Raw genomic sequence first — 25,488 nt, 5'->3', positions numbered from 1 at the left:
AGAACTTTTATTAGGTCAAGTTGAGTTTGGTTACTTTATTTAAGTTAGGTTTGGGTTTAAAGAAAGTGACATGATTTTGAAAATATTATAGTAGGACACTAGAAATAAAAGGTCATTACCGGGAGGTAAAAAAGGTCATTTCAAAAATTTTGTTCAAAAGCCATTACCGAAAATTTTTTGAAGAAGAGAAATTGTTATGGAAGCTCAAAATTTTTTTTTAAAAATGTCTAAGGACAAAGAAGGATACAAGAGGAGAAAATTTTTGAGGAGAACAATCCTCTTTTAACGAGAACGTCTGAATTGAGTTTCATAGATATTTTAGAGCAGCATATAATTTCACTAGTGTCTATCAAATGAATTGTATTTTCGCTAACAGAAATATATATTATATCTACCTGCGAAAATATATTCGGATATGATTTTACTGAAAAGCCAGTACTAGGGTTTGCTATGCCCGTAATACCGGTATTGGGACAAATATCGACCAAATTTATTCTAAAAAATATTTATCTATTTGTTTATACATTTTATTTATTTATATACAATTATAAATAACATTTTTAAGTAGATTCGTTGTAAAGAGTTATTCATGGGGTGCTTACTGTTCTAGCCAACGCTCACTCGCTGTCGCTCGTTCGCACAAAACTAGGTTAAATTTTAAAACGTATTTATGTACCATAACAACGTTTGCTACATAGATACGAGTGTTCGTTGCTTAGGACAGTGACGGATATAAATAAATAAAATGTATAAACAAATGAATAAAAATAATATTATTAACGAAATTGACCTCCGATAACAGGAAAGTACCAAATTCTTTGCTACTATATAACATTGAATTAGTCAGATTCGCATTTAAGGATATCTATAGAGAAGCGAGTTATTGTAATTTCTTTCTTTTAAATTTATCAAACTGTGTAAAATATAGATAGATAAAAGACGTAAAACTAATTATTAGTGTGTGACGTTATCTACGGCCTCATTATATTTTTTATTAGTGAAAGTATTACCAGTGAAATCCTCAATAAATCACACGAGGGCATTTGATACATGTATAAAATGCATAATTTTTGCTTAAAAAACTGCAGCTGTAAAATTGTTACATTTGGGGTAATATAGAAATAATATTGCTAATAAATTTCAATAAAAATATTATTTAGTACCTACCCACGTTAATCCGCCCCTGTGTCATCTGAATATTTGAAATGACTCCTAAATCCAAGATCGCCAAAACTGATATGGACACATACGATAAACAGATTTTATGTCAGTGGGCGTTTGATGATTGGTCATAATTTATGTATTATATGATATATGGAAAATTGTATTTTAATAATAGTCTATATTTTCTGTTTAAATTTATGATCAATGTCTTGTCTAGATACTTTGTTGACATTTTTATTATAAATAAAATATGATAAAAAACAGTTAAACAAACAATTCTTATTACAGCAATTTGATTTTTTAGTTCTCACCAACATCTGTAAACGAAAAATTTCCGAGATGACATTTTTTGCGGGGGCGCTGAATATTTTCGAGCTGGGAATGACTTTAAATTGATTAGGCCCAGCGTCGTAGCTATGGGGGGGCGGAGGGGGCGGGCCGCCCCGGGCGGCACTTGCTTGGGGGCGGCATATTCGCGATGGGATCGTTTAGTGTGGTTCTTAACCTTAAATGCACTAAAACATATATAAATTCACGAAGAACAAGAGCTTAATAATAACCAATTTATTATTTTTAAAAATGCTGATTTTATGACTCTGCAAAAAATGTATGGGGGGGGGGGGCGGCAATTTTCAGGATCGCCCTGGGCGGCACATACCCTAGCTACGCCACTGATTAGGCCATAAAAAAATTACTATTGGTCGCGAGTTTGACAAGCCTGATGTACACTATAATTTAAACTATTTCGTGTAGCTTCTATATTTTTAGTTTAAACCAGTACTTTTTCTTATACATATATGATATTTAAAAAATTAAATATCGTGATCTATAAAGATACCTTCCAGTTTGATTTTATCCGAAATTTATTTCATTGAAGGAAGAACTGTGATCTGGCTGTTAATCAAAAGTTAAGTATATTTTTAAATTAAACTTTTTAAAATGTTTTACCCTATGTTTACATTTGTACATTTAAACATGTTTTTGCCATAAATGTATTTTTACCATCTAGCTCTAATTCGAGAGAGTTTTTTTACTATCGAAAATTATTCTAGTGGAAGAAAGAAATTACATTAAATATTTATTTTTATCTTCACATGTAAGTTGTTGATTTTCTATTGTCTTAATATATGAATCGCGATCGCATCCCTTATTCTTAACCGCCGCGTCCAGAACACCAACGCTCGAGAACGCTCTCCTTACTTTAGGCGCCAACTATCAACAAGCTTGCGAGTCATGTCTTTGGCCATATATACGAGAAACTGGAACAATTGACGTCGGATGGTGCATATCTCTATTAGGTGTGTGCCAAAAACGTATTTTTAAATATTATTGTATTAATTTAACATATGAATTTTTAATAATCATGATTGTACAGGTGGAGCAGAAGTCACGAACCAGTGTTAACAATTTATAACTTAATAATTATGTAACTTTTTATTATTTTTTTTAAGTAGTAACTTAAAGTAAGCCCTCACAATTAATCATAGAAAGTTTCATTACTGAGCAACGAAGGAAAGAGGTCATTTTTTTTACAAATCAACAGTCAATTGTTCAAATCCAACGTGCATATCAATTCCTATTTTTTACTTTCGAAAAATATTTTAGTGGAATAAAAATATTATATTAAACATTACTTTATATCTTTTTATTTAAGATGCTGAAGGGTGGTGTCGACAATCCATTATGTCGACAATCAATTTGATTAGAAAAATCTACGAATATCTGTGATAATTAATAGGCATACTAATTATATAATAAACACTAATTCCGATTTCCTAGACTTGATAGAAGATTCTGGGTTCTATGTGGGATTCCAACCCACGTCTTTCAGGTAACAGTCACCGACATACACCATTAGTCTATCGTTATAATTAATCAAATTTAATTTAATTTCAGTTGTTGAAGTTGCTAGTGGAAAAAGCGTTGGGAGTTTTGAGGCTTAGCAGTGCATCGTTGGACAAAACTTTTTTACTATGAAGGTACGACTGATAAATTGCCTGATTTTTTTTTCTTTTACTATAAGAAGACGTGTTTTTTCATTCGTTTTTATTTTACATATTTAGATATTTTTTCGATATAAATCGCATAATTTTGTATTTTTTTTATTTTACTAAACGGGTGTTTAATTTAATTAAATGTTTATTTAATTTGGCAACGTAGGGTAAAATTTTATACAGGTAAAATATATATACAGGTACAATAGTATCACTTGAGTGATTGCTTAACAGTAAAATTGCAATGTTTATGATTCTCGATCGTTACAAAATAATTTACGCCAATGTAGCACATATTGTTGTCGCGTTCATTGACATTTTCAATTATTTCGATTGTCGCGTTTTGATAGAGGTCATCAAAAATGGACATTAGTCATTTTGAGTGTTATTGTTTGTTTATTCTTAGACGCGACCGGTTCTATCAAAATGTTACTGCGTCTTATACTGATTGTGTTCGTGTTAAAAAACTTTTCGGTGGACTGTGCTAATATTCTATGGCTATCGGGTCTGGCGTCTCCGAGTCATCAGCTATGGTCCGGAGTCATCCAGAAAGCGTTGGTGGAGAAGGGTCACAATTTGACATCTCTAAGTGTAGATCCAGAGAAAGTTAGGATGACAAATTTAACAGTGATACACATGGATAAGGTGTACGAGTTTCATGCGAATGCAACTAATAATTTCAATTCATTCACGGCGATTGGTCCTTTTGCGACCATAAGGAACGTAGCAAAGTACAGATCTGACGCATGCATTCCAATTCTTCTCAGTAGCGGAGCTGCTCAGTTGAAAGCTTATCCCGCTGATTTCAAGTTCGATTTGATCATCCACGATTTTGTGGCGGCCAAGTGTTTACTGGGTTTTGTGCCGAGATTTGGAAATCCTCCTCTGATCAGTGCTTCAGCTTCAACTTGCTCTATAGCGATCGCTTTAGCCTCGGGGAATCCGCAATTTCCGCATATCGTGCCGGGGAATCAGTTGAACCGTGGCTTCGATATGAATTTAATGACTATGATATACAACTTCCTGCTGTATATGTACGACAATCTTCTTACTGCATATTTAACTATTTACAACCAGAATTCTCTGGCGATCGAGTTCTTCGGCAATCAAGATTTGGACGTTAGCAAGATCTCAAAGTCTTCCAAAATCACGTTAGTGAATTTAGCTCCATATGACGTAATGCAGCCGTTTTACCAAACTGTCGTTCCAGTCGGAGGGTTGCACATCGAAAAGCCTAAACCTTTGGAAGACGTTAGTCGATTTTACTTGCTTATGTGAAAGTGATTAAGAAAGTTAATTTTAAAACAATTTGTAGAGCTTGAGGCGGTTCATCGACGGTGGTCGTTTAGGAGTGGTTTATTTCGCCCTGGGGACCAACGTGAAATCCGAACGCTTCTCAACCCAAAAGCTGAAGATATTTTTGGATGTATTTAAGGAATATCCATCGCATAGATTTTTGTGGAAAATCGACCCTCACTCTTTAGATTTAGAAGTTCCGGATAACGTTATGGTTAAGAAATGGATGCCACAAAATGACATTCTAGGTATGCATATTTTATTTATTATTTGCTATTCATTCATGATATTAGATGAAAAACATATCCTTTAGCAAAAGCCATTGAGCTTTTGGGGCTCAATGGTCACATATTGTCATGCAAGAGAATTGATTGACCATTTCGAGACTAAATTTTATTGATTTCTTGACAATAATGTTCTGCTGTAATGATTTCACTTGTATTTAAAAAAATGCAGTGGATTTGGTGTAATCTCCGCTTAGTGAAATGCTTTAGGGTTTTATTTTTGTCCAATAATTGTGCAGATTGCTTTCTATTGTTATTAAACTTATAATAGGATCGAGAAGTAGATCGTTTCTGTGTGTCGTAAAATAAGCTCAAAACAAACTTTGTAAAAGTATTTTTTTTACTAAGTTCGTTTGGCACTTATTTATTAAGCTTTCATTTAAGTGGTGAGTAGACGTTTCGCCACAAATTCAGTTAAATGTATCCTAACGCTCCTAGAAAAAAGGCATAAAGATACAAATACGAATAGTTATATCTCAAAAATTTGCTTTGAATTCTCCATAACAAAAAGTATACAGAAATATATTATCCATTGGTAATAATAAATAATAAATAATAAATACAACTTTCGGATAGCTTATATATTTTTTAATTACTCTTTGTTTATTAAATTACAAAGGGTACACATTTTTTTTATTATATACAGTTCAAGAATTTCTTCGAACGAATATGAAAAATGATATCACGGAATTAACTTCCATTTTCCACTTATAAACATATGACATTTTCCATTAACAGCTATTAACATGACTCTGATTTCTTCCTAAACGTCGGCTATATTGACATGCGCGGTCTGTTCAAAAAGTTCTCAAACTATTATATTATATACATATATTTTTATGATTTATTGATTACTTATTTAATTATCTTCTGCACTCTATTTTTTCTCAAGAGACATTGCACAATAATAAGCACATGCATAATTCACGGCGGAATTAAAACAAATTAAAATTAATTTGATATAAACAGTATTAATTTTAGAAATAAATTATATTAAATACGATTTAAAATAGGCAAGCATTATAATGAATAAAACATATATAATAATATTGACAACTCTACATTGAAAACAAAAATATGGTACTGCCCTGTGTATTGACACACACCGCTACCACCCCTCAGGGTGACTGACCAATCACAGGGAAGGAATTTAAGAGCACGCGATAATCATGCGTTGAACGATATTTTGTTCGTTGACTGTTGAAAATAAATATACTGTGATTATGTCATTCAGAGGCTAGAAACAATTTTATATATATGTATGTATTATACTACATATATAAAATAATATATTTTTGAAAATAAATAGATTGTAGATCTCAGTTAATTTAAAATATTTTTTTCCCTTTATATCAGTCGTTAGAATAAATACTTTATTTTCCTTGTATAGAATTTTAAATATTTTGTAATGACAGATATAGTGCTTCGGTAAAAAAGTCAATATAAGAAATGCGGATTTAGCCCTCTCTACTTTTTTATCTAGAACTTTTTAAACTAGACGCCATTTTGATGTAGGGTGGTTATTTTAATAATTTTAAAGATTATTGAATAGATCAGAAAATTGTATATTGTTGTATAATTATGAATCTACAGCAAACTTGTGCTTGTGCGTTGTCGTGGTGGAGGAAGGTTTCTTCTCTATAAACATGTTTTTTTCTCCTGATGCTTTCAAGTTTCAGCATTATTTGTCCATCTAGTTAAATTTTTGATGTACTGTGATGATGTACGCGCAAAGTTATTTAAAAAAATTGGAACGATTCTACAGAATAGCGTTTTTTTATGTTTAAAAAAATTAGCAATGCTCTGTTTGAAAAAACAATGGCGCGCTGATTTTGCAAATAAAATGCAACAATGTTAATTCCGTCTTGATTTTTTTATAATAAATTTACAATGGATGACCTCATTTGAATATAATTCGTATACTATTTGAGAGTAACCTTTGATTGCAAGTTAAAATCTGATGTCATATTGTGAATGAATTTATTGAGAGTTCAGAAGTTTTTGTTAGTTATCTTAAGAAGTATGTTTATTACTCATAAATTGCTATTTAATGTATATAAATCTTCAACTTCAAATTTTTTGCAAAATGAGAATAATTTTGTAACTTTTACTTATAAACAAAAACTTATTATAGTGTTCGATAAACGTCTCATATGGATCGCTTCTGTTATTAATATTTTTAATTCACCTGCTTTAACTTAATATTTTGCTGATTATAAACTGTACAGTAATGTCATGCATTTTTCTGGCCAAATAAAAAAAAGGGGGGGGGGTTGCACATACCCCCCCTAAATCCCTGCCCATATTTCTTGAACCTTCTGTTGTCAAGATTTATTTTTTCTAGTCTGATTTGTAAATCAATATTTTATTTTGTTTATAAAATGAGTTATTTATATGCATATAAAAATTAAGGCATGAGCCGCATGCGGCTTGTGGGCCGTTAGTAGTTTAGGTATGTAGAATGAATGCATATTATTCTGAACTTATATTTGCATGCTGTTTATCGGCTCATATTTTATCTTCTTTCGTATATAAAATTCATTTAATTGTAAATATATATATTTGATTAAAAAAATAAGGTCTTGCGCCACTTGTTTCAGATCACCCTGTTATCAAGTTATAATTTTCACCAATTTTTATTTTTCATCGTCTAATTCTATTATACGCCAATAAAGTGTTTTTTAATGGTACAAGCGGCGCTACCAAAAATAAGACAAAACCATAATTTTGCAACGTGAAAACACTTTTTTGCGCTGGGTTTTAATTAATTAACATTCGCAGATAATAAAGTGCCGGTTTTTGGCCACAAGCGACCCCATACCACCATCGTTTTTCTCCCCAGTATCTCCCGTATTTTTAGCGCGGATCATCCAAATTAGTTATGTTGTAATTTCTGTGCAACAGGGCCGGCAGCGGGATTAAAGTCAGCCCTTTGGCATTTATTCCCCGGGCAAAAATAGGCCTCGGCCTGGACGTGCTTCGGCTGTAATTGGCTCCCCGGTCGGATTATGTACAAAGGTGCTGTAATTAAATACAACGAAACCGAATTAAAAGCGTTAATATTCACGGATTCGTTGTGTGCCTACTGTGGATTGTTTCGATTGGATTCTGCCTTTGTTATTTAAACACACGGGGTTAGGAAATTTCATAAATTATGGACCCCAGAGGAAATAAGCAAAGAAAAACCCATAGAAATCTACCAAGCAGTTAAATAACGCGGCTCAGAAACATTTTACATAAACTTTCTTGAATAATCTCTCTTTTTGACAATGCTCTTTAGACAATATAAATATTTTTTTAAACTAGCATTTTTATACAAAGATTTTATATAATCATCGACATATTTGGTATGGACGTGCTTTTTTCCTAGATAGTTAATTCTCGTTCAGTAGTTGCATAACATTTGGAAGCTTAGACCCATTAGAAACAACGATCCGTAGTCGGGCTTTCGCTTCGGTACACTGTGCGGACTAGTTCCGACCTCCTACCTGGGCTGTCACGAGTGACAACCGCGGTCGGGCGAACCGCCGCGATTTTCTTCTTGATCTCTAGCATCACTGATCAATTTTAAAAGGCGGATATTATATATTAAGGAGAATAGGTAACAGCTAGTCGCACTCCGTGTACTGAATAAACTCTCGTGGAGAAAATGAAAAGATGCGTTTAAAAATAAAGTCATTAAACATTGCGTCAACCTTGTTTATTAAAATACCAATACTGAAAAATAATAGAGCATAAGGTTCTCTCATTTTCTCGATAAGAGAAAATCATTTCATCAGCGCATCCTGTAAAAACAAAACAGAAAGAAGTTTTCATCATATCTAAGCACTCGCTAAGATATTTTTAATTCTTTTCCCAGTTTCAATCAGTGTGCATTAAGTGACAGTCCATCTATAAAAATATACTAGTTTTGTAAAAAGTATTTAGTAGTTAACTTTGCTAAATAAATGCACTTTAGAGAGCAATTAATATTGAGGCAATGAAATCCATATTGGTTATGAATAAATAAGTTTATATAATTATCGATTTTTTTTATCTGAATCTCTCTTTCATCTTTAAAAATGCACAAAAATCACCCCATAAAAAGGGTGACAAACTGTACATAAAAGTCTATAGATTAGTCGCAGTCTCTAACATTTTTTTAAATTACTTATCCATTTTTTTTTCAATCACTTTCAGCAGGTTTTGTTATACCAACAGGATGGGTTTTATTTCGCCCGTTTCACTGTTACTAACCTTTTGATTAACTTCTTTCACCAAAACAGTGACAAAATCTCTTGATGCGGGGATTTATACTGATTTTGAGAAGGCCTTTGACAAGGTTTGTCATAGGTTATCATTAAAAAAATCGGACCTTAGTCGCTCGAATGATTTAAATTGGGTTTTCATGAGTTACTTGAGCGATCGTACAGTTTGTAACCTATGGTGGCCGATTGTCCAAATTTCATCCCATCAGGGGGTCCCTCAAGGGTCCAATCTGGGCCCTCTGCTTTTTATAAATAAAATAAATAAGGCAATTATAAATTTAAATTTTTAGTTTTCTTTTGTATGCAGATGATTTAAAATGGTTTAAATGCATTCTATCTCCGGCTCGTATTGTTTAATTTTAAAATTTTATGATTTTTTCTTTCTTACTTTTATTTTATTGTGTAATGTAATAATACTATGTTTTGTTTTTGACCATTGTGACGCATTGGGGTAACTTATTAGGTCACGATAGTATTAATTTAATTTAAATAAATAAATTAAATATATTGAAAATATTTTTTTAAAAACTGGCAAATTGATAAGGTAAATAATAAATAAATAATAATAATTGGCATTACTCAAAATTAATTTGCTACTTTGTTTTGACAAGATAGGTATAATATTATCTGTTTATGCAACGGAATCATTAAATAATATTTTCAAGGCCAATACGCCATTTTCAACAAAGTAAATAAAAACAACAAATATTTTCAAGACGATCAATTTGTTTATACGAATAATTTAGTTATATGTTTTTGAACGACTACTAATTACCAGTTTAAAACTTGTTTATTAAAAATATACATATGTTTATAAGTTTGAATCAATACAATCTTAATGTAACTATGAAACATCGTCACCTTTTTAAATTTCTTTCTCGTTCGAATTTGACATTTTTTTAAAATATAAATAGCCCTTGCGAATGAAATAGTTTTATATATTGATAATTATTGATATTCAAGAATTATTAGTATAAATTATAGCTTCACTGGATTTCTTCATTTCTTTACATTTCTCTAGAAACTCGAATTTTACCAGTAGTGGAATTATTTAATCTGTGTGTCAATCTTAGAGTAAATTTTCTGTTTCATCCTCTTCCTGAGATTCCAGATTTAGTATGTATACATGGAATAATTGGAGTAAGTCGCATTGGTTACAATTAGTGCTTATTGTCGAAAATTTCGCAAAATAGTGATTTCTAAGTTCTCTGGAAATTTTCAATTCTTTTATTAAAACAATAATAGTTTATAACCGCTTCAATTTTGAAAATAAATAATAGTTCAAATCTTTTAAATTCATAGCTGTATTCAAAATAGGTGGTGAGAAAAAGGACAGGGATTTCTTATAAACACTCTATTTTGATAATATAACTATGAAAATATTTGATAAAATAATTTTTATGACCGACAGTTGTTTCGTAAAAACAATAAAAAAACCTTTTTGGATTATCAAAAATTAAAAATAGCCCTAAATCGTTTTGCATTCTGCGCATGCGTAATTTCTTCTTATCGGAGCGGGTTCTTAGATCGCAAAAGCAAAGTTAAATCCGCCGGCCGGTTAGAGTAATTGTAAATCGCAAAAAATACTTTCGATCTTCCGAAAAAGTATGCATATTTTCAAACATCTGGCACGAACGCCTTTGGAAAGGATTCGTATCTGAGTATCTTCTTAAGTTAAGGCGAGTTCGAGTGTTAAAATTTTATAAGCATTTTTTGTCATTCCTAGACCCGTATTAAAACCATCCAAGAAGTATGCATATTAGGCATGAATCTGCCTTTACTTATGCAGCGTTATAAAAAGGGCAGTGGTTGTAAACCTTTTAAAAATATTCGTATAAATTTTATTTTATGTAATAAAAATGCTTTTCTCGAGAAATCAGAAAATTTCTCAAAAATTTCAATTTGACATTTTTTCGAGAAGCAGTAGCTGAAAGGTATGAGGTTGTCGATCGTCCACCTCCACAGTGACTCCAGGTATTTTCATAAAGAGAGCGAATCCGCATTTGTGCAAATACTCTAAAACTTTTTTAGGTCAGTAACATATAATAAATATTCTGAGTTTGCAATTTTCGTATGTATGTCGTTAATAAAGAAAAGAAAAAGCAGATGACTTGGATCATTGTGGTACTGAAAATTTAACTAAGTATTTTAACAAACAAAATTCAATTACAACAAATTATTATTGTTAGGCTAAGTAAAGAGGCAATATATGAGTAAAATTTCCAAAGTAATTGCGCTGCACGGCCTCCACGTTTTTAAAACAAAATGTAAAAAATCTATACTTACTTTTTTTTAACGATAATAGCGGTTGCGCCATATTTAAACATTGACTATTTGGTTCAGGTTATTGACAGTTAATATTAAAATTTCACGTTTCTTCTGGAAGTCTGAAAATATTATCAATCAACCAATAGGTGGGCCGACCTTTATTAATTTTAGACCCACTGAAACTACTATTTTTTCCATTTTGTAATATACTGTTTAGTTCGGTTGTATATTTATAAAATCCTATATTTTAAAAATTCGGTTGTATATTTATAAAACAGCAATTAGGATATACATATCATGAATTTGACTTTCCCAATTCTTGTGTTTTAAAATATATAAATGGAATAAATCTGGTCTTAGTAATATAATAGATTAACTTACGTACATCAATACCAAAATAAATTGATTCATTGCCATTTTTTTTATGAAAGGATTCATCACTTACGGGATGATCTTCACGTGGTATATGATACTCGTTCCGTATTGTCACATTTCGCGACGTTATCGCTAAAGCACACGTTCTCGCTATTTTTCTTCGTCCGCGCCAGCGATTTGCAACCATTGCTCAATGTCTCCGCTAATAGTAGATAATGAATGGCCGTCTACGTTCGACGGCCATATCTCAATGAATAAGAACAAGTTATTGTCTTCTTTACGGTCTTTTGACATGCTATGATGTAATACCCCTTAAACATTTCAGCGCATCCGAATGTGAAAGTGTTCATCGGACACGGAGGAGCACTTAGTTGCTCCGAAGCAGTTTGGTATGGAGTGCCTCAAATAATCATACCTTTCATGATCGATCAGAAGCAGAACGCAGCTAGAGCTGTAGAAAGAGGCATAGCTTTGAAGTTGGATCATAGTAACATATCTAAAGGATCTGTACATAACGCCTTATTCGAGCTACTCTACAATTCCAGGTAAATAATAATATACTTACACATGATCTTGATTAAATTGTTAATGCATATAAATCATTTTCAGCTTTAAAGAAAATGTGCAGTTGTATTCTCACGCTTTTCGAGATCAACCACAAACGCCATTAGAGAGAGCTATTTTCTGGATTGAGTATGTATTGAGAAATGGCAACAATATGAAGCTAAGATCTCCAGGCCAAGACTTTGAAATGTTAGGAAATTTGACATTGGATGGATTTGTAGTTTTGATTGTAATTTTGTTAACTCAATTGGTCATCATTAATTGGTGGTTTGCGAAAAAGTGAAACTGAGAATTGTTACAAAGTCTGGCGAATAATATGGTAAGATAAAGTGAAACCCTTGAAGTATGTCACCTTGACTGAAATATTGTGCTTATTTATTATTTTAAATATTACATTAAACATATATTAAAATATATTATTTTATATAAAAAATGTATTTTTTTTACAACTATAATTTTACAGGAATCATTAGAATTATCATTAGCAAAATTAGTAGTTTGAATTTTATAGACCACAAACTTATGTGTTTACTTCCTAAAAATAATTTACTTCATTACGATAACAATTTATAGTCTTACAATGCAAAGAGAGGTCTCGTATGGAAGTGAAGTTCTGTAGGGCACGATTTATTTGGTTGGCCACGAGCATTGTGGCGAACGCAGGCGAATGTAAGACGGCCGGCGTGGCGGCGCCACGTCCGCCAGCTTCATAACATCCATCTGCTTATAAAAACGCCAATAAAAATACACTGCAGCGACTAATCTGTGTCTAATTGACACCGCCACAACCCATTCGCTAATGTACTATGAGTAACGCCGTGCACTTTCACAAGGCTTATATAAAAACTCCCATCGGCTGTAACACAGATTGTACTTTACTTACATTTTTTCCTTTGACTTCTCGAATAAACAGCAGCATCAGTAAAGTCTATCGACGCATCAAGATTAAAAGAAAACCACTTAAATTATTTCCTTATTCAATTGTCTATTGATGTCTTCAACTATTCTTGTCAAAAGACTAACATAAGACCCATGACATAATTTTTGATTGCTACAATTGAGCATGATTTAGATAACCAACTATTGACAAGTGTATTGACAAGTGCCAACAGGCCGATGGAATGCGCTATCAGGGATTAATAATGCTCCATTACAGTGTTGCCAAATCACCAGCTGTTCAAACTATGACGCAAAAGTGTTTCATAAGAAAGACAACAGAAAATAACACATATAATTCTACTCTTAAATCTTCGCAGTTGACTTAAGCATGGAGAGTAGGCAGAACAAAAAACCTCATCCATCTTGACCATCGTATATAAGATCGTATATTAGTGGTTCGTAAAATGTGTGCTGCGGTACGGAGTGGAGCCACGGGATCTTCACAGAGGCGCCGTTTTTACATTTTTTAAATAATTTTATTTGCTATTTCGCAAAGCGTATTTTTAAAGGGCGCCTTAGAAAAACCGGGATTTGAAAATGTTTGAACGTACTATAAATCCATTCAGAATAACTTATACCAAATACTTCCCACTTGGCAAACATTCAAACTCACACTAAGCGGAGCTATGCCGAGCATCGACCGAGACTCAGAAGATCCAAGAAGCAGCCGCTACTCACTTCACGTCAACCCTGGTTACAATTTTTTTAAAGAATTATAAAAGTTAAAGAATTTACAGTAGAAAAGAGGCGACGGGCCATATTTAGTTCTCGAGCCGTAGTCTGCCGATTTTTTCACAATTTAAAACAACGTTTGATAGCTTGGTCTAGTTTTAAATCGTTTCGTTAGTTTATTTGATGAAATAAAACCTTTCTATATACAAAAAGAAAGAGAGAACCCGGACCCTGGGAAAACTATGATTCTGAAAACTATGACAAAAATGGCACTTTATATATATTTTAACATCGTAATATAATTTCTTGAATAAATAATAATAGGTACGAGGTAATTTTTTCTATGCTACAAAAAATATAAAAATTAGCCACCGTTGTGACATATTTTCTGAAATCATATTTTATGCGAAATATTTTAATTAGGCGTTAAAAATATCTATTCATAATATTTACCTTATAACATTAAACCTCTCCCTTCCTGTGATGTACACCAAGTGTACATGGCGTCTTATTACATAAACATCTCATAAATATGCCGAGTATAAATACATATATATTTTAGATATTCCTCCGTAATATACTTACATAATAAATTAGATGATTACAATATTTAAGAAATTTTAGGACGTGTCAATAATAATTATTATGTCAAATAATCATGTAAAAATTCATCAATACGTTTGAGTGTTGCCAGTCGCAATTTTTGTGTAGCACGGGAGTAACGTTTGCGTTTTGAATTGATTTTTTTTGAAAAACAAAAGCTGCATTGTATTTATTTAATTGTGCTTTGTTTAACGTGTTTTGTGTTTTTAGCAATCTGAACCCTGATAATAAAATAAGATTTAACGGAATGTTGTAACAGTTTGGATAACTAATGCAGATATATTGATGTATACAGGACATCTGAATAACGAGAATCCTTCAACATCAAGCAGTTCCATCCATGAATACAGGAATTTTCTGGTAATTTACGAGAGCACCAGTTAGTCAAAATTTCAATGAAGTTTGTTTTTCAAAATAAATAAAAGTGAAACAGGATATATGTGCAAACGATAGTGCAAATAAAAGTGTAGTGAAATCATAAAAAAACAATACATATTTAAAAGTTCAGATTTAGTTCTCAAATGTGTTCGAAATGTGTGATCGTTATAATTATAGTGAGATATTAATTTCGGTTGTGTATTACTGACAAGACAACATACGGTGTTACACGGTGAGTCAAAAATCTTTATTTCAATTTATATTTAGTGTGGTTACATCAACTATATAAACGGTATTATTATATATAAAAATCTACAGGTTTTTATGAAAATATTACAATTCGTATTTAGATTTATTTATATACATATAAATAAGTACAATTATTTATGTTTAAATACATTTACTTGGGAGCCAGTGGAAGTTTTGCTTATTCTAAAATCAAATCTGATCATATTTATAAAATAAACTGCTTTTCTTTATTACCTAGCATTTTTTTTATGAAATCCTGCTATTCATTAGCAGTTGTAAATCATAAACAGTTTATTTATATTAGTGTTCATTGTAAATTCATAAAACTTTTAATTAAAGTTTTATAGCTTATGATTCAAAATGTTTAAAACTTGGAATATTTTATTACAATGTTCCTTAATTTTTTTATCTACAATTACTCCTAAATAGTTTTTCTAGAATCTAGTATTTCTAGAATCTATTATCAACTTCGTTTTTAATATTTTTTTATTTTAACCCAGTGCTAAAAAGGTTTGCCATCGCTGCACTAGTATATTATTGTATGTAGTACATACCTATATATATATATATCTAATTTTTAAGTGTGTCATCGTTTATTAGCAATAAACGTATTCGCCAAGATATGTACATACTCTCGTTTCGTTCCATTACTCGAATACAACGCACGATCGAGATATTCAAGTAGTCGTGTTCATATATCTAACTATAACACAAGTATGTAACGCGTTCGCGTATCAGGAGAACATAACTACAGAGGTAAGAGAAGAGAGTATGTACACAGAGATTGTCGGATGTAGCACACACAAGTTAATTAAGCTGTCATAGTAGTAAAGAACGGCGCGGGGCATCGTTGAATTACACCACTCAACATGTTTCCCTAATCATTCTAACCGTATGACGTACGCGTGTGTTTCGTACGTAGCCATGATAAACCGACACACCGATTTACCGCGAGAGTGATAGTGGAAATCCGATACGAATATGTAAATATTTTCGAGATGAAAGTAAACATATTTTTATAGAAAGCATTCAACGAAATAAAAAATATTTATATAAATAAATTTAAAATTAATTGAGAAACTTAAAAAAATAATATAATTGTATAAAAAATAAAAATAAAAACAGTCATAGGTTCCACCGAGATTTGAACTCGGATCGCTGGATTCAAAGTCCAGAGTGCTAACCATTACACCATGGAACCGATATTGCCAACTTACTCTCTCTTGGTGGGAATTCTTGCTAGATTCAAATAAAAATCTGGGTCGAAAAGATCGTGATTTGTTCGTTCGATATTCGATCGATAAATAATTTTATTTTCTAATTATGAAAATCTATTTATTACATAATAATCTAAGTATTTATTAGATAGGTTGTTCGTTCATGATGCGATACTCAGCATGCGTGCTCGAATAATATTAATATACCCACATATAATTATATATATTTTTGCGATTTAAATTATTAAAAACTGGATATAAATTTATTTTATATAAACTTAAAATGATAATTTTATGAAAGGAAAAATAACAAATTGTTTCGGCTCAATTTAGTGACATTCGTCAACGGCCATACCATGCTGAAAGCACCGGTTCTCGTCCGATCACCGAAGTTAAGCAGCATTGGGCCTGGATAGTACTTGGATGGGTGACCGCTTGGGAACACCGGGTGTCGTTGACCTAATATTTTTATTATTATTTTTACTAATTTTCACGTTTCATCATTTACGTTGGAATTGTAGGTTTTTATTATTATACGGACACACCGTCGTTGGCCACCATTATTTTTATTAATTTTAACATTTTGTTCTTAACTGCTTCCTAGTCGAATTTTTTCGGAAAAGTCGGTAAAAACCCCGATTTTTTTATGTTATATTATGCTATATAATCAAGTAATAATATTTTTTTTTTAATAACATTACTAATTATTTAATAATTTTAATATAAGGACATTCATTCTCGTATATATTCGACATAAAGGCATACCCTTATCTTGCTTACACTTAACACGCGAGTGAGCGAGTGATCGAGAGAGAAAGTATCACACCGTCCGCGCATGATAGATGTGAATAAAAAAAGATGCCAGTTTAGCCCATAGGTTTCCAAACTTATTTGACCCACTACCTGCTTTTCAACGAGAAAATTTCACAAGGCCTCCCTAAATATTTACATTTTTTAAGTTTAATTAAACAATCTATGTAGTGAACATTTTTTGAAAAATGCTTAATTTATTATTACATATTTTTTGTTCATGCGCGTCATTTCAACTCTTTTAAATCATCAGAATTAAGATCAGCTGCGATTGAATTACTTCAGCTATGTTGATGGAACATTTAAAATACATAATTTTATTGAATTTATTGTATATACAATAGCTAATAATGTTTAAAACGAATTTGATATACATAAAGATTGTTAAACGATAATAAATGGTGGGCTTTTCCAATATTTTGTTTCGTTCAACAAACGAATTCTGCGAATTTCGGTCATAGTATATACGCCGATAAACATTCTATTCATAATTTTTTTACAATCGATTGAGAACCCTAGTCGTGATGCCGTGTCTTATTTAAAATACAGCATACGTAATATAACATAAAACGGGACAAGATCACAAGCCTGCTGGGACTTCGGGACTCATCATCAAACCGGGACAACCCTGTCAAATTTTGCCATATGATAAGCCTATTTATAAATACTTATTTTGTGTGGAATCTTACTTAGTAAGAATAAATATGTTATTTTTCCTAACTTATAAATTTTACATGTGATTTCCATTTTTAACTTTTATTTTATCCACTATCTTATTTATAATTGAAAAATATGTAATATGAATGCAATGCATATTACAGCATTCGCCAACGACCATACCATGCTGAAAGCACCGGTTCTCGTCCGATCACCGAAGTTAAGCAGCATTGGGCCTGGTCAGTACTTGGATGGGTGACCGCTTGGGAACACCGGGTGTCGTTGGCCCTATATTTTTATTGATTTAATTAATAATCTAAAATAATAGTACAAATTCACGATATAGATTGAAAAACACATACATATTCATATAGATTTTGCTTATCGACTTTTACTATTTTAAAAAAATATTTTTAAAGATTTTAATTCTTTGGCTGCTTAGTTAGGAACATATACTTTATTTGCGTTAACACAGTCAGTTCGAGAGTCATTTCATCATAACTGAGAAAGAGATGGCAAGTTTGGGTTACGACCCTACTATTAGCTCTAATTATTGCACACAATACAGATATACGTTCGATATACTTATTGTTAATATTTTGAACAAATTTATAGAAATTAAAATCATTACTACCTACAGCCCGTCCAAGATATGAACGCTCATCGTCATAGAATTGGTGAGAGAATACAATAGGGTGACCATGTGAAATTACAAGTGCAATTAATTTTTACTTTTATTCGTTGAGGAAAATGTAAAATAACACTTGCTTACTTATTTTGCTTATTTATATACATATTTAACTCAAAAACATGACAGCACTCACCAAAAAAAAAAAAAACTTAACAATTTCTTTATTAAAATAAATGTTGAGTACAAATGATGTATATTACAAACTTAAGTACCTAGTTAAAACTATTTCCTTAATTACAAAAAGGTGTTAAATTTAGAATAACATAATGCTACAAGTACAATTATTGAATATTTTAGACGTGTGGAGGAAAAGTTGGCAAAAACCTCCTAACAACAATGTAGTTCCACTCACCAAAATATTATTTAAGATGTATACCGATGGCGGCAACTTTGGCGCAAAATAATAAAGGCGAGCGAAAATGGCCCGATTTTATGACCCGTCATAAAATCACTTAAGGGACAAATTTTTACAAAAAATACGGTTAACCATCGGGTGCGGGTATAAGCGCAGAGACATCTAAAACATAATTTATGGGTTGTACGGAACAGAATGTAAATATTTAATAATATATGTAAACAAAGAACAATAACATCGCGAACGTGTTTGAGCGCGAAACATTATAGTTTTTAATGCAATTTCCAACGCATGGTCACCCTACTTTAAAAACAGCCCTGATTTAGTATTGGTAACGTTCTCATATCGGTGTAAAAAAATTCGTGGAAAACTGTAGATGTGTGCATGAATGCGTACACGCACCTTTATTTACAATACAACGACGATGAGCGTTAACATCTTGGACAGACTATACATTTATCAATCAATCGGATTAATAAGTATATCGAACGTATATTCGTGTCGTGTGCTTTTGAGGTAATAGTAGGAGCGTAAACACAAATTTGCCTTCTCTTTCTCAAATATATATAAGATGATGAAATGGATAGCTTTCGAATCGACAATGTTACAAATAGTATAGTTGAAAATTACTGAAATAGTGGTTTTGTTGTAAAAATAGGCATTCGCCAACGACCATACCATGCTGAATGCACCGGTTCTCGTCCGATCACCGAAGTTAAGCAGCATTGGGCCCGGTCAGTACTTGGATGGGTGACCGCTTGGGAACACCGGGTGTCGTTGGCCCTATATTTTTATTTGCTTTAAAATTATTATTTTATAGATATAGATTAAATTGCATTCATTCTTCGACCAAAAAATATACAGCTACTAATTAAATAATTTAGTATGTTTTTTCAACTTTTCCTCTAATGAAATACAGAATAATATTTTAAAATTAAATTGAAAAAAATGTTTGTTCTGTGGTTTTTGAGATCTAACAATACGTCCGTTAACTGCCGTAGTATTATATTGATTTGAAAATTGTTAATAATGATAAATATTTCTTGTAAATAGCCAGTCTGATCAGGTATATAGTTTCAAAATTAAGGCTATTAAAAAAACAATTATTCTTAAACACTTTTATATGAAGAAATCTACCTAACTCTTGCTTTCTCTGCTGAATGATTTTTTTTAAATGACATTTTATAATACGTATTGACATTATGTAGTTGTTATAAAATATATAAATAATATTATTTTTGTTCATTTTATGAAGATAATTGTATTGAAGTACGTAGATTTTGTTACGGTCAATCCGGTAGTTCGTAGTCGAGCGGTAACATGCGAGACTACGACCATCCGGGTGCGGGTTTCGATCCCCACTATAAACTTTTATACAACGAGCCAATGATGACCGCTCTTCACCAAGATCTATGATATTTGTGATTATAAGCTGAGACTATGCACTACCAACTGAGGCTCGTTTATTTTTTAAATTCATATTTTGTTAAAAATAAACCTACATATCATTAGACAACGGAAGGGTAGCATTACGCGTTATTTAGTATTATATTTCGCCGCAAACTAGAGTTTAATCTGAGCATTTCCCGCAGGGAGGGCAATTAATTTAGAAATATGTCGGCTCCTAATAACGTAAGGCGTTTTAATTAAATTACGAAAGAACGAGCAATACGCTCACATATAATATGAATATATAGCAACAAATTCAACGTTTTTGGCGTACGGCAAATATGAATTAAATTAGGTATGGATTAATTCGTTACTTTCGGAGATTTGACGCTTAAAAATGGCCGCATGGGAGAGCTCGGCCATTTCCCGTCCGATTCGAGCGAGATGGGACAGGATTATGGAAAGCGCGATCGAGCAAAGGAGAAACGTTTATTTTTTGAATTAATGTCGAAACGCGTGAGGGAATTAAGCCGAAGTATGTGTGTGGATTAGATGTATAGAAAATTTATGTGCGCGTATTAGTGTAAAACCCTTTGAAAAATAAAGGTAATCTGTATCTGAAAAAAATAAAACGAGATATTCATGCAGCGCCTCTGTCGGCGAGCAATAAAATTAATATATTATATTTAACTAACTTTTTTATTATTAAAAAGAGGATAACAATCAAACATTCATATAATGTAGTAATATTTTAAATAATCAAATATGTTAATAATTATATCTTTCCAAAGCGCCTCAATAATCAATGCCAATTTTGATAATTATTTATAAATATATATTTTCGCAACAGCGCCTGCAGTATGCAATTTTTTTAGCACAATAAAAAAATCAAAGTAATCTGTTTATCCTTTAGAAGTCCAAAGGAATGTATGTCATGCCCAAAATGATTTTACCATTGGAGTCATGCCCAATATATTTTCTGAAGCTATTTTAAACGATTTGATAATAAACTTTCCAGTATTTACTTCATTAGTTGCTCAGAGACACTTCTATCAATATATTACAGTTAATATATTTAGTAACTTCTAACCATTTTATCTGGACTTGTCAAAATACTTTCGTCGTAAAATCTGTTAATCCATCGATGGATTTTGGAAATAAATTTTTGACCAGTCTGTGCTAACCACTCAAAACCTAGAGGTGTGATTTGTTATCCATATATCTCAATATAAAAAGTTTTTTTACATTTACGTACATATTTTCTTTAAATAAATTAAATTACTGTTTTAAACTGTATTTTTGTATTTCAAGAGCACTTAATTCCGAATTGTGAAGTTGATGTTAACGAATCAATTGTCATATATTTATTATTTTGTGCCCTATTATAGGTCTATATTGTCGCGAGAATTAATTAAACGGAATGTCTTATTTGAGAGTAGTCCTTCAGATTTTTGCGATACATTGTTCATGCGAAGGGATATCACATATAAAGGTTATCTAATTTTAGTTTCCGAACATTTAAAAAAAGCTAAAGATTTTTTTGTACTAATCGCACATTTGATGTATTTCATTAATTAGGAATATAAATATCAATTTAATGGCCCTTCTGTTTTTTCAGTGAAGTTATGTTTTCACTTAGTAGATATATATTTCTAACTAATAATACAATTAAAATCATAAAATTTTATTATTTCTAGTTTATAATATTTACAAAGAAATTGAATATTTTGAAACTTAATTTAAATTAAAAAAAAAATATTGATTTTGAAGATTAGTTGACGAAAAACATTGATTTTGTTCGGTACGCTCAAATTTAACAGTTGCACAACTTCCATTTGCAAACCTAAACGAATATAATAATGGTAGATATAAATACCGAAACACATATTGCTTTAGCTTCAGATAAGTGTAATTAAATTAGCACTTCATTCATTGTTTAGTTTTCTTCCATTTAAGTTTTAAAGGTTATTTATTTTTCTCCTTAAATTGTAACTATTGATGATTTATTTTTCATTATATTGTTGCAAATAATACAATTGTAAACAGTAACATGATTATAAAACAATGCGGTCGTTGGAGTCGGCATAATAATATGCTCTTTGCTTGATCGTCTCACTTTGAGTTCAGTAGTGTGCAGAACGTGCCCGGTTAACAGCTGACTCTCGGGGTCGATCGACGAGGAGATTGACCATTTGCCTGTCGACCTGTGAATCTACATTTGAATGTATCTCGCAGTATTTTACACTAAGTCAAATTTACAATAATATATAAATATTTCGAAACTATGTTTATGGCTATAAAATACGTATAAAAGTTTCTGTGAATGTATTATGCTTATTTGTATGTAAGTATTTTCAATTTCATTCATTAATTAATTGTATCCCACAAAACAATATGCAAACGACACACATAAAATAATCAAACGCACCGTGAAATTGTCGAAACGTACTAAAATAAAAAAATAAAATTAGTCGCGACAAAAATAAAATCGACGGCGGCCGCATAATTAAATCCACCGAAGCGTTACAAATTTAGTGGTGCGTCCGATTCATCGGTTCGCATATCGTCCGATTTATAAAAGCGAACGGCCATATTTCATGGCGGACGATAATTTCGTTGACCATATTGGACATTGGCCGCGGTCGAAAAAATTGTATTTGAACGCACCGCCACGATTTTATCGGTCGTCTGATACGATGTGACAGCTGTGATTGGTTCAAAAGGTTATACATAAAAATAAATTAAAATATAGGCCAAAAAACAATTATCTTATGTGAGAGTTCACAATACCAAGCATACATATGATTTAGTCATAAACGCACAACGATAATTGTTAATTAAACATTAAGAGTCACAAAAATATCGATACAATTTTATTCTAACCATAATTGGTAGCAAATCTCTGCGGATAAAGCCACATGCAGTGGCGTAGCTAGGGTATGTGCCACCCAGGGCGATCCTTAAAATTGTTGCTCCCCCCCCATACATTTTTTGCAGGGTCATAAAATCAGCATTTCTTAAAATAATAAATTGGTTATTATTAAGCTCTTGTTATTCGTGGATTTATATATGTTTTAATGCATTCAGGGTTAAGAACCACACTAAACGATCCTATCGCGAATATGCCGCCCCCAAGCAAGTGCCGCCCGGGGCGGCCCGCCCCCTCCGCCTACATTTTACCAAATCAGGTAGTTTTTATTAGAAAATGATAAGATTTCTTTTGAACTTCAGCAACGTCATTTAAAAGGTTATGAATTAGCATTAATGAATAACAAATAATCGATTTAAACTCGCGGAGATAATTCAGTATCATTCTTAATCCGTCCTCAGTTTCGGTATTTGTCTGGAAGAATATTGTTGTGCTGTGTTTCTTTGTGATAGTATCATGCTAAAATTTGAACGTAAAAGCACTAAGAAAAATAAATAAATAAATTAGATAACAACGCTTCAAAGTAATGTTATCAGAATTCAATTCTGTCTTTACACAAACGCATGATAAAATAATGTAATAATAATCCTTCAAAACTGGATTAGGAAATTGTTAATCTATATTTGAATAAAATACATTCAAAGCAATATAAAAAATCTGCAGTCTGTGGTGCCTCAGGGTAGTGTTCTCGAGCCAATTTTATTTTTCATATACACAGTAGACATACCGACAACCAATAAAATACTAATGCGACTTTTCTGATGACACTGTTAATTTTGCTTCTCCAGAACCTTGAAGAAATCAAGACTCGTAATCTGGATTTCTTCAAAATTTCTGACAAACTACAGAATTAAAAAAATGAGCTGAAATCTGTTTTAATTATATTTAATACATTGGATGTTCTGTAGGCCAATGTAAACATAGCTCTGAATTTGCTGCATCGAGGAAATATTGCATGGTCTTATAAATCTTATTTAATTTCATATTAAACTTGGCTTCATTCAAGTAATGAATACCGTTTAATGGACGTTCGCTCGGATACGTATAACCGCCCTTGGTTTGTCACGCCAATGCGAAAACAAGTCGACAAGTTTTAATCGATTCTGATACACTCAAGTACAATTTTTATAAGTTGTACAATATATTAAAATAAGTGATGAAAATAATATTGCTTATATATACTAGGTACGTGTCTTGACTTCATAAAACAAAATTGCTGCTAGCTAAGTAAGTGGTATATAATTAATATTCTTGTAGTATTTTCGATATTTAAGTCATATACTATGGTTCAACAACCCACAAGAAGATAGAGCAAAATGTTATGGGATACGCATTGATTATTACAATTTAATGCAAAAATAGTGTGAGGCCAACGGCACCCGGTGTTCCCAAGCGGTCACCCATCCAAGTACTATCCAGGCCCAATGCTGCTTAACTTCGGTGATCGGACGAGAACCGGTGCATTCAGCATGGTATGGCCGTTGGCGAGGGTTGATCATTACAAATAAAACACTATTGGAGTGGTTCTCAAAATATCTTTGCCTTTCAACTTAATCACTACTCCAGTGGTCTAAAAAAATTTATAAAAGGGATATTTTTAGATTTGCAGTGAAATTATTTTTAATAATGTTTTCAAAAAAAAAACAGAAATATAGAATTTTCTTGATGTGTTAGGGATGTTTATTTTTAGATATTTGAGATGAGTTGGCTTTGTATTTTGGACTTGACCTAATGAAAGTTCTAAAAAAAGAATTAGTTTTTGAATTATCTTTAGGTTTGAACAGCAAATGGACGTTTCACAACTGTCAAATTTAGTTTTATAGATATTTTGGAACAGAATATTAGCGCTTATCAGTTAAATTATATTTTCGCTATTAGAAATATATATCTATTGGTAAAAATGTATTTAGACTTAACTAGTGAAAATTACACTTTACCAAAAAATACACATTCGCTGTAACATTTATAAATAATGATAATTATGTAAATATATATATTACTACATATAGAAAATTTAAAATCTAGTAATTTTACTAGCACTTGATAATTTATATTTTCACTGGTAAAGATTTATATTTACTTATGAAAATGTATTCCCCCCTCCCCTTTTTCTTGGCAGGCCTGTCTGGGAGATCGGAATTTGTTATTATTATATAATTTAATCTATTATTAGATAATAAAAATAATAAAAATGTCGGGGCCAACGACACCCGGTGTTCCCAAGCGGTCACCCATCCAAGTACTATCCAGGCCCAATGCTGCTTAACTTCGGTGATCGGACGAGAACCGGTGCATTCAGCATGGTATGGCCGTTGGCGAGCAATGTTCCTTATAATTAAATCAGTATTTCAGTGGCTCTCAAAATATCTTTTCCTTTCAACTTGATCAGTATTTCCGTCGTTATTAA

The 25,488-nt window shown here is 31.8% G+C and overlaps 1 protein-coding gene, 1 long non-coding RNA gene and 7 other non-coding genes across 9 annotated transcripts in view; 6 read left to right on the top strand and 3 right to left on the bottom strand.

The window, feature by feature from the left end:
• Window positions 1–3,558: 3,558 nt before the first annotated feature.
• LOC148228871 (UDP-glucosyltransferase 2-like) lies at window positions 3,559–12,614 on the top strand. Its single transcript, XM_088200228.1, has 4 exons — window positions 3,559–4,409; window positions 4,474–4,702; window positions 11,954–12,173; window positions 12,238–12,614. Exons 1-4 carry the CDS (start codon window positions 3,585–3,587, stop codon window positions 12,473–12,475), a joined length of 1,512 nt encoding a protein of 503 aa, XP_088056354.1. The 5' UTR covers window positions 3,559–3,584; the 3' UTR covers window positions 12,476–12,614.
• Window positions 12,615–15,730: 3,116 nt separating this feature from the next.
• Window positions 15,731–25,488, top strand: part of LOC148228853 (uncharacterized) — a 46,060-nt gene continuing 36,302 nt past the window's right edge. The window contains exon 1 of the long non-coding RNA XR_015811750.1: window positions 15,731–15,789. This is a non-coding gene — a long non-coding RNA (uncharacterized LOC148228853). The remainder of the gene's footprint in view (window positions 15,790–25,488) is intronic.
• On the bottom strand, window positions 16,163–16,234 carry TRNAQ-UUG (transfer RNA glutamine (anticodon UUG)). The gene has a single exon. It is a non-coding gene; the product is annotated as a tRNA-Gln (tRNA).
• Window positions 16,592–16,710, top strand: LOC148228869 (5S ribosomal RNA). Its single transcript, XR_015811806.1, has one exon. It is a non-coding gene; the product is annotated as a 5S ribosomal RNA (ribosomal RNA).
• LOC148228868 (5S ribosomal RNA) lies at window positions 17,887–18,005 on the top strand. The gene has a single exon (XR_015811792.1). It is a non-coding gene; the product is annotated as a 5S ribosomal RNA (ribosomal RNA).
• Window positions 19,428–19,546, top strand: LOC148228867 (5S ribosomal RNA). The gene has a single exon (XR_015811807.1). It is a non-coding gene; the product is annotated as a 5S ribosomal RNA (ribosomal RNA).
• LOC148228866 (small nucleolar RNA Z195/SNORD33/SNORD32 family) lies at window positions 20,143–20,225 on the top strand. The gene has a single exon (XR_015811800.1). It is a non-coding gene; the product is annotated as a small nucleolar RNA Z195/SNORD33/SNORD32 family (small nucleolar RNA).
• Window positions 24,449–24,567, bottom strand: LOC148228865 (5S ribosomal RNA). The gene has a single exon (XR_015811785.1). It is a non-coding gene; the product is annotated as a 5S ribosomal RNA (ribosomal RNA).
• On the bottom strand, window positions 25,280–25,398 carry LOC148228864 (5S ribosomal RNA). The gene has a single exon (XR_015811811.1). It is a non-coding gene; the product is annotated as a 5S ribosomal RNA (ribosomal RNA).

Source organism: Plectrocnemia conspersa, unplaced genomic scaffold (assembly GCF_051122295.1).
Source record: "Plectrocnemia conspersa isolate PC_06_02 unplaced genomic scaffold, ASM5112229v1 ptg000012l, whole genome shotgun sequence".
NCBI lineage: Eukaryota > Metazoa > Arthropoda > Insecta > Trichoptera > Polycentropodidae > Plectrocnemia > Plectrocnemia conspersa.
This window is presented reverse-complemented; position numbering and strand designations above follow the sequence as displayed.

Bases quoted from the DNA above. Each gene is read 5' to 3' on its own strand.
- LOC148228871 (XM_088200228.1), top strand. From the start codon at position 3,585: ATGTTACTGCGTCTTATACTGATTGTGTTCGTGTTAAAAAACTTTTCG. The intron at 4,410-4,473 runs GTTAGTCGATTT...AACAATTTGTAG, and splicing joins AGCCTAAACCTTTGGAAGAC to AGCTTGAGGCGGTTCATCGA. The intron at 12,174-12,237 runs GTAAATAATAAT...AATCATTTTCAG, and splicing joins GAGCTACTCTACAATTCCAG to CTTTAAAGAAAATGTGCAGT.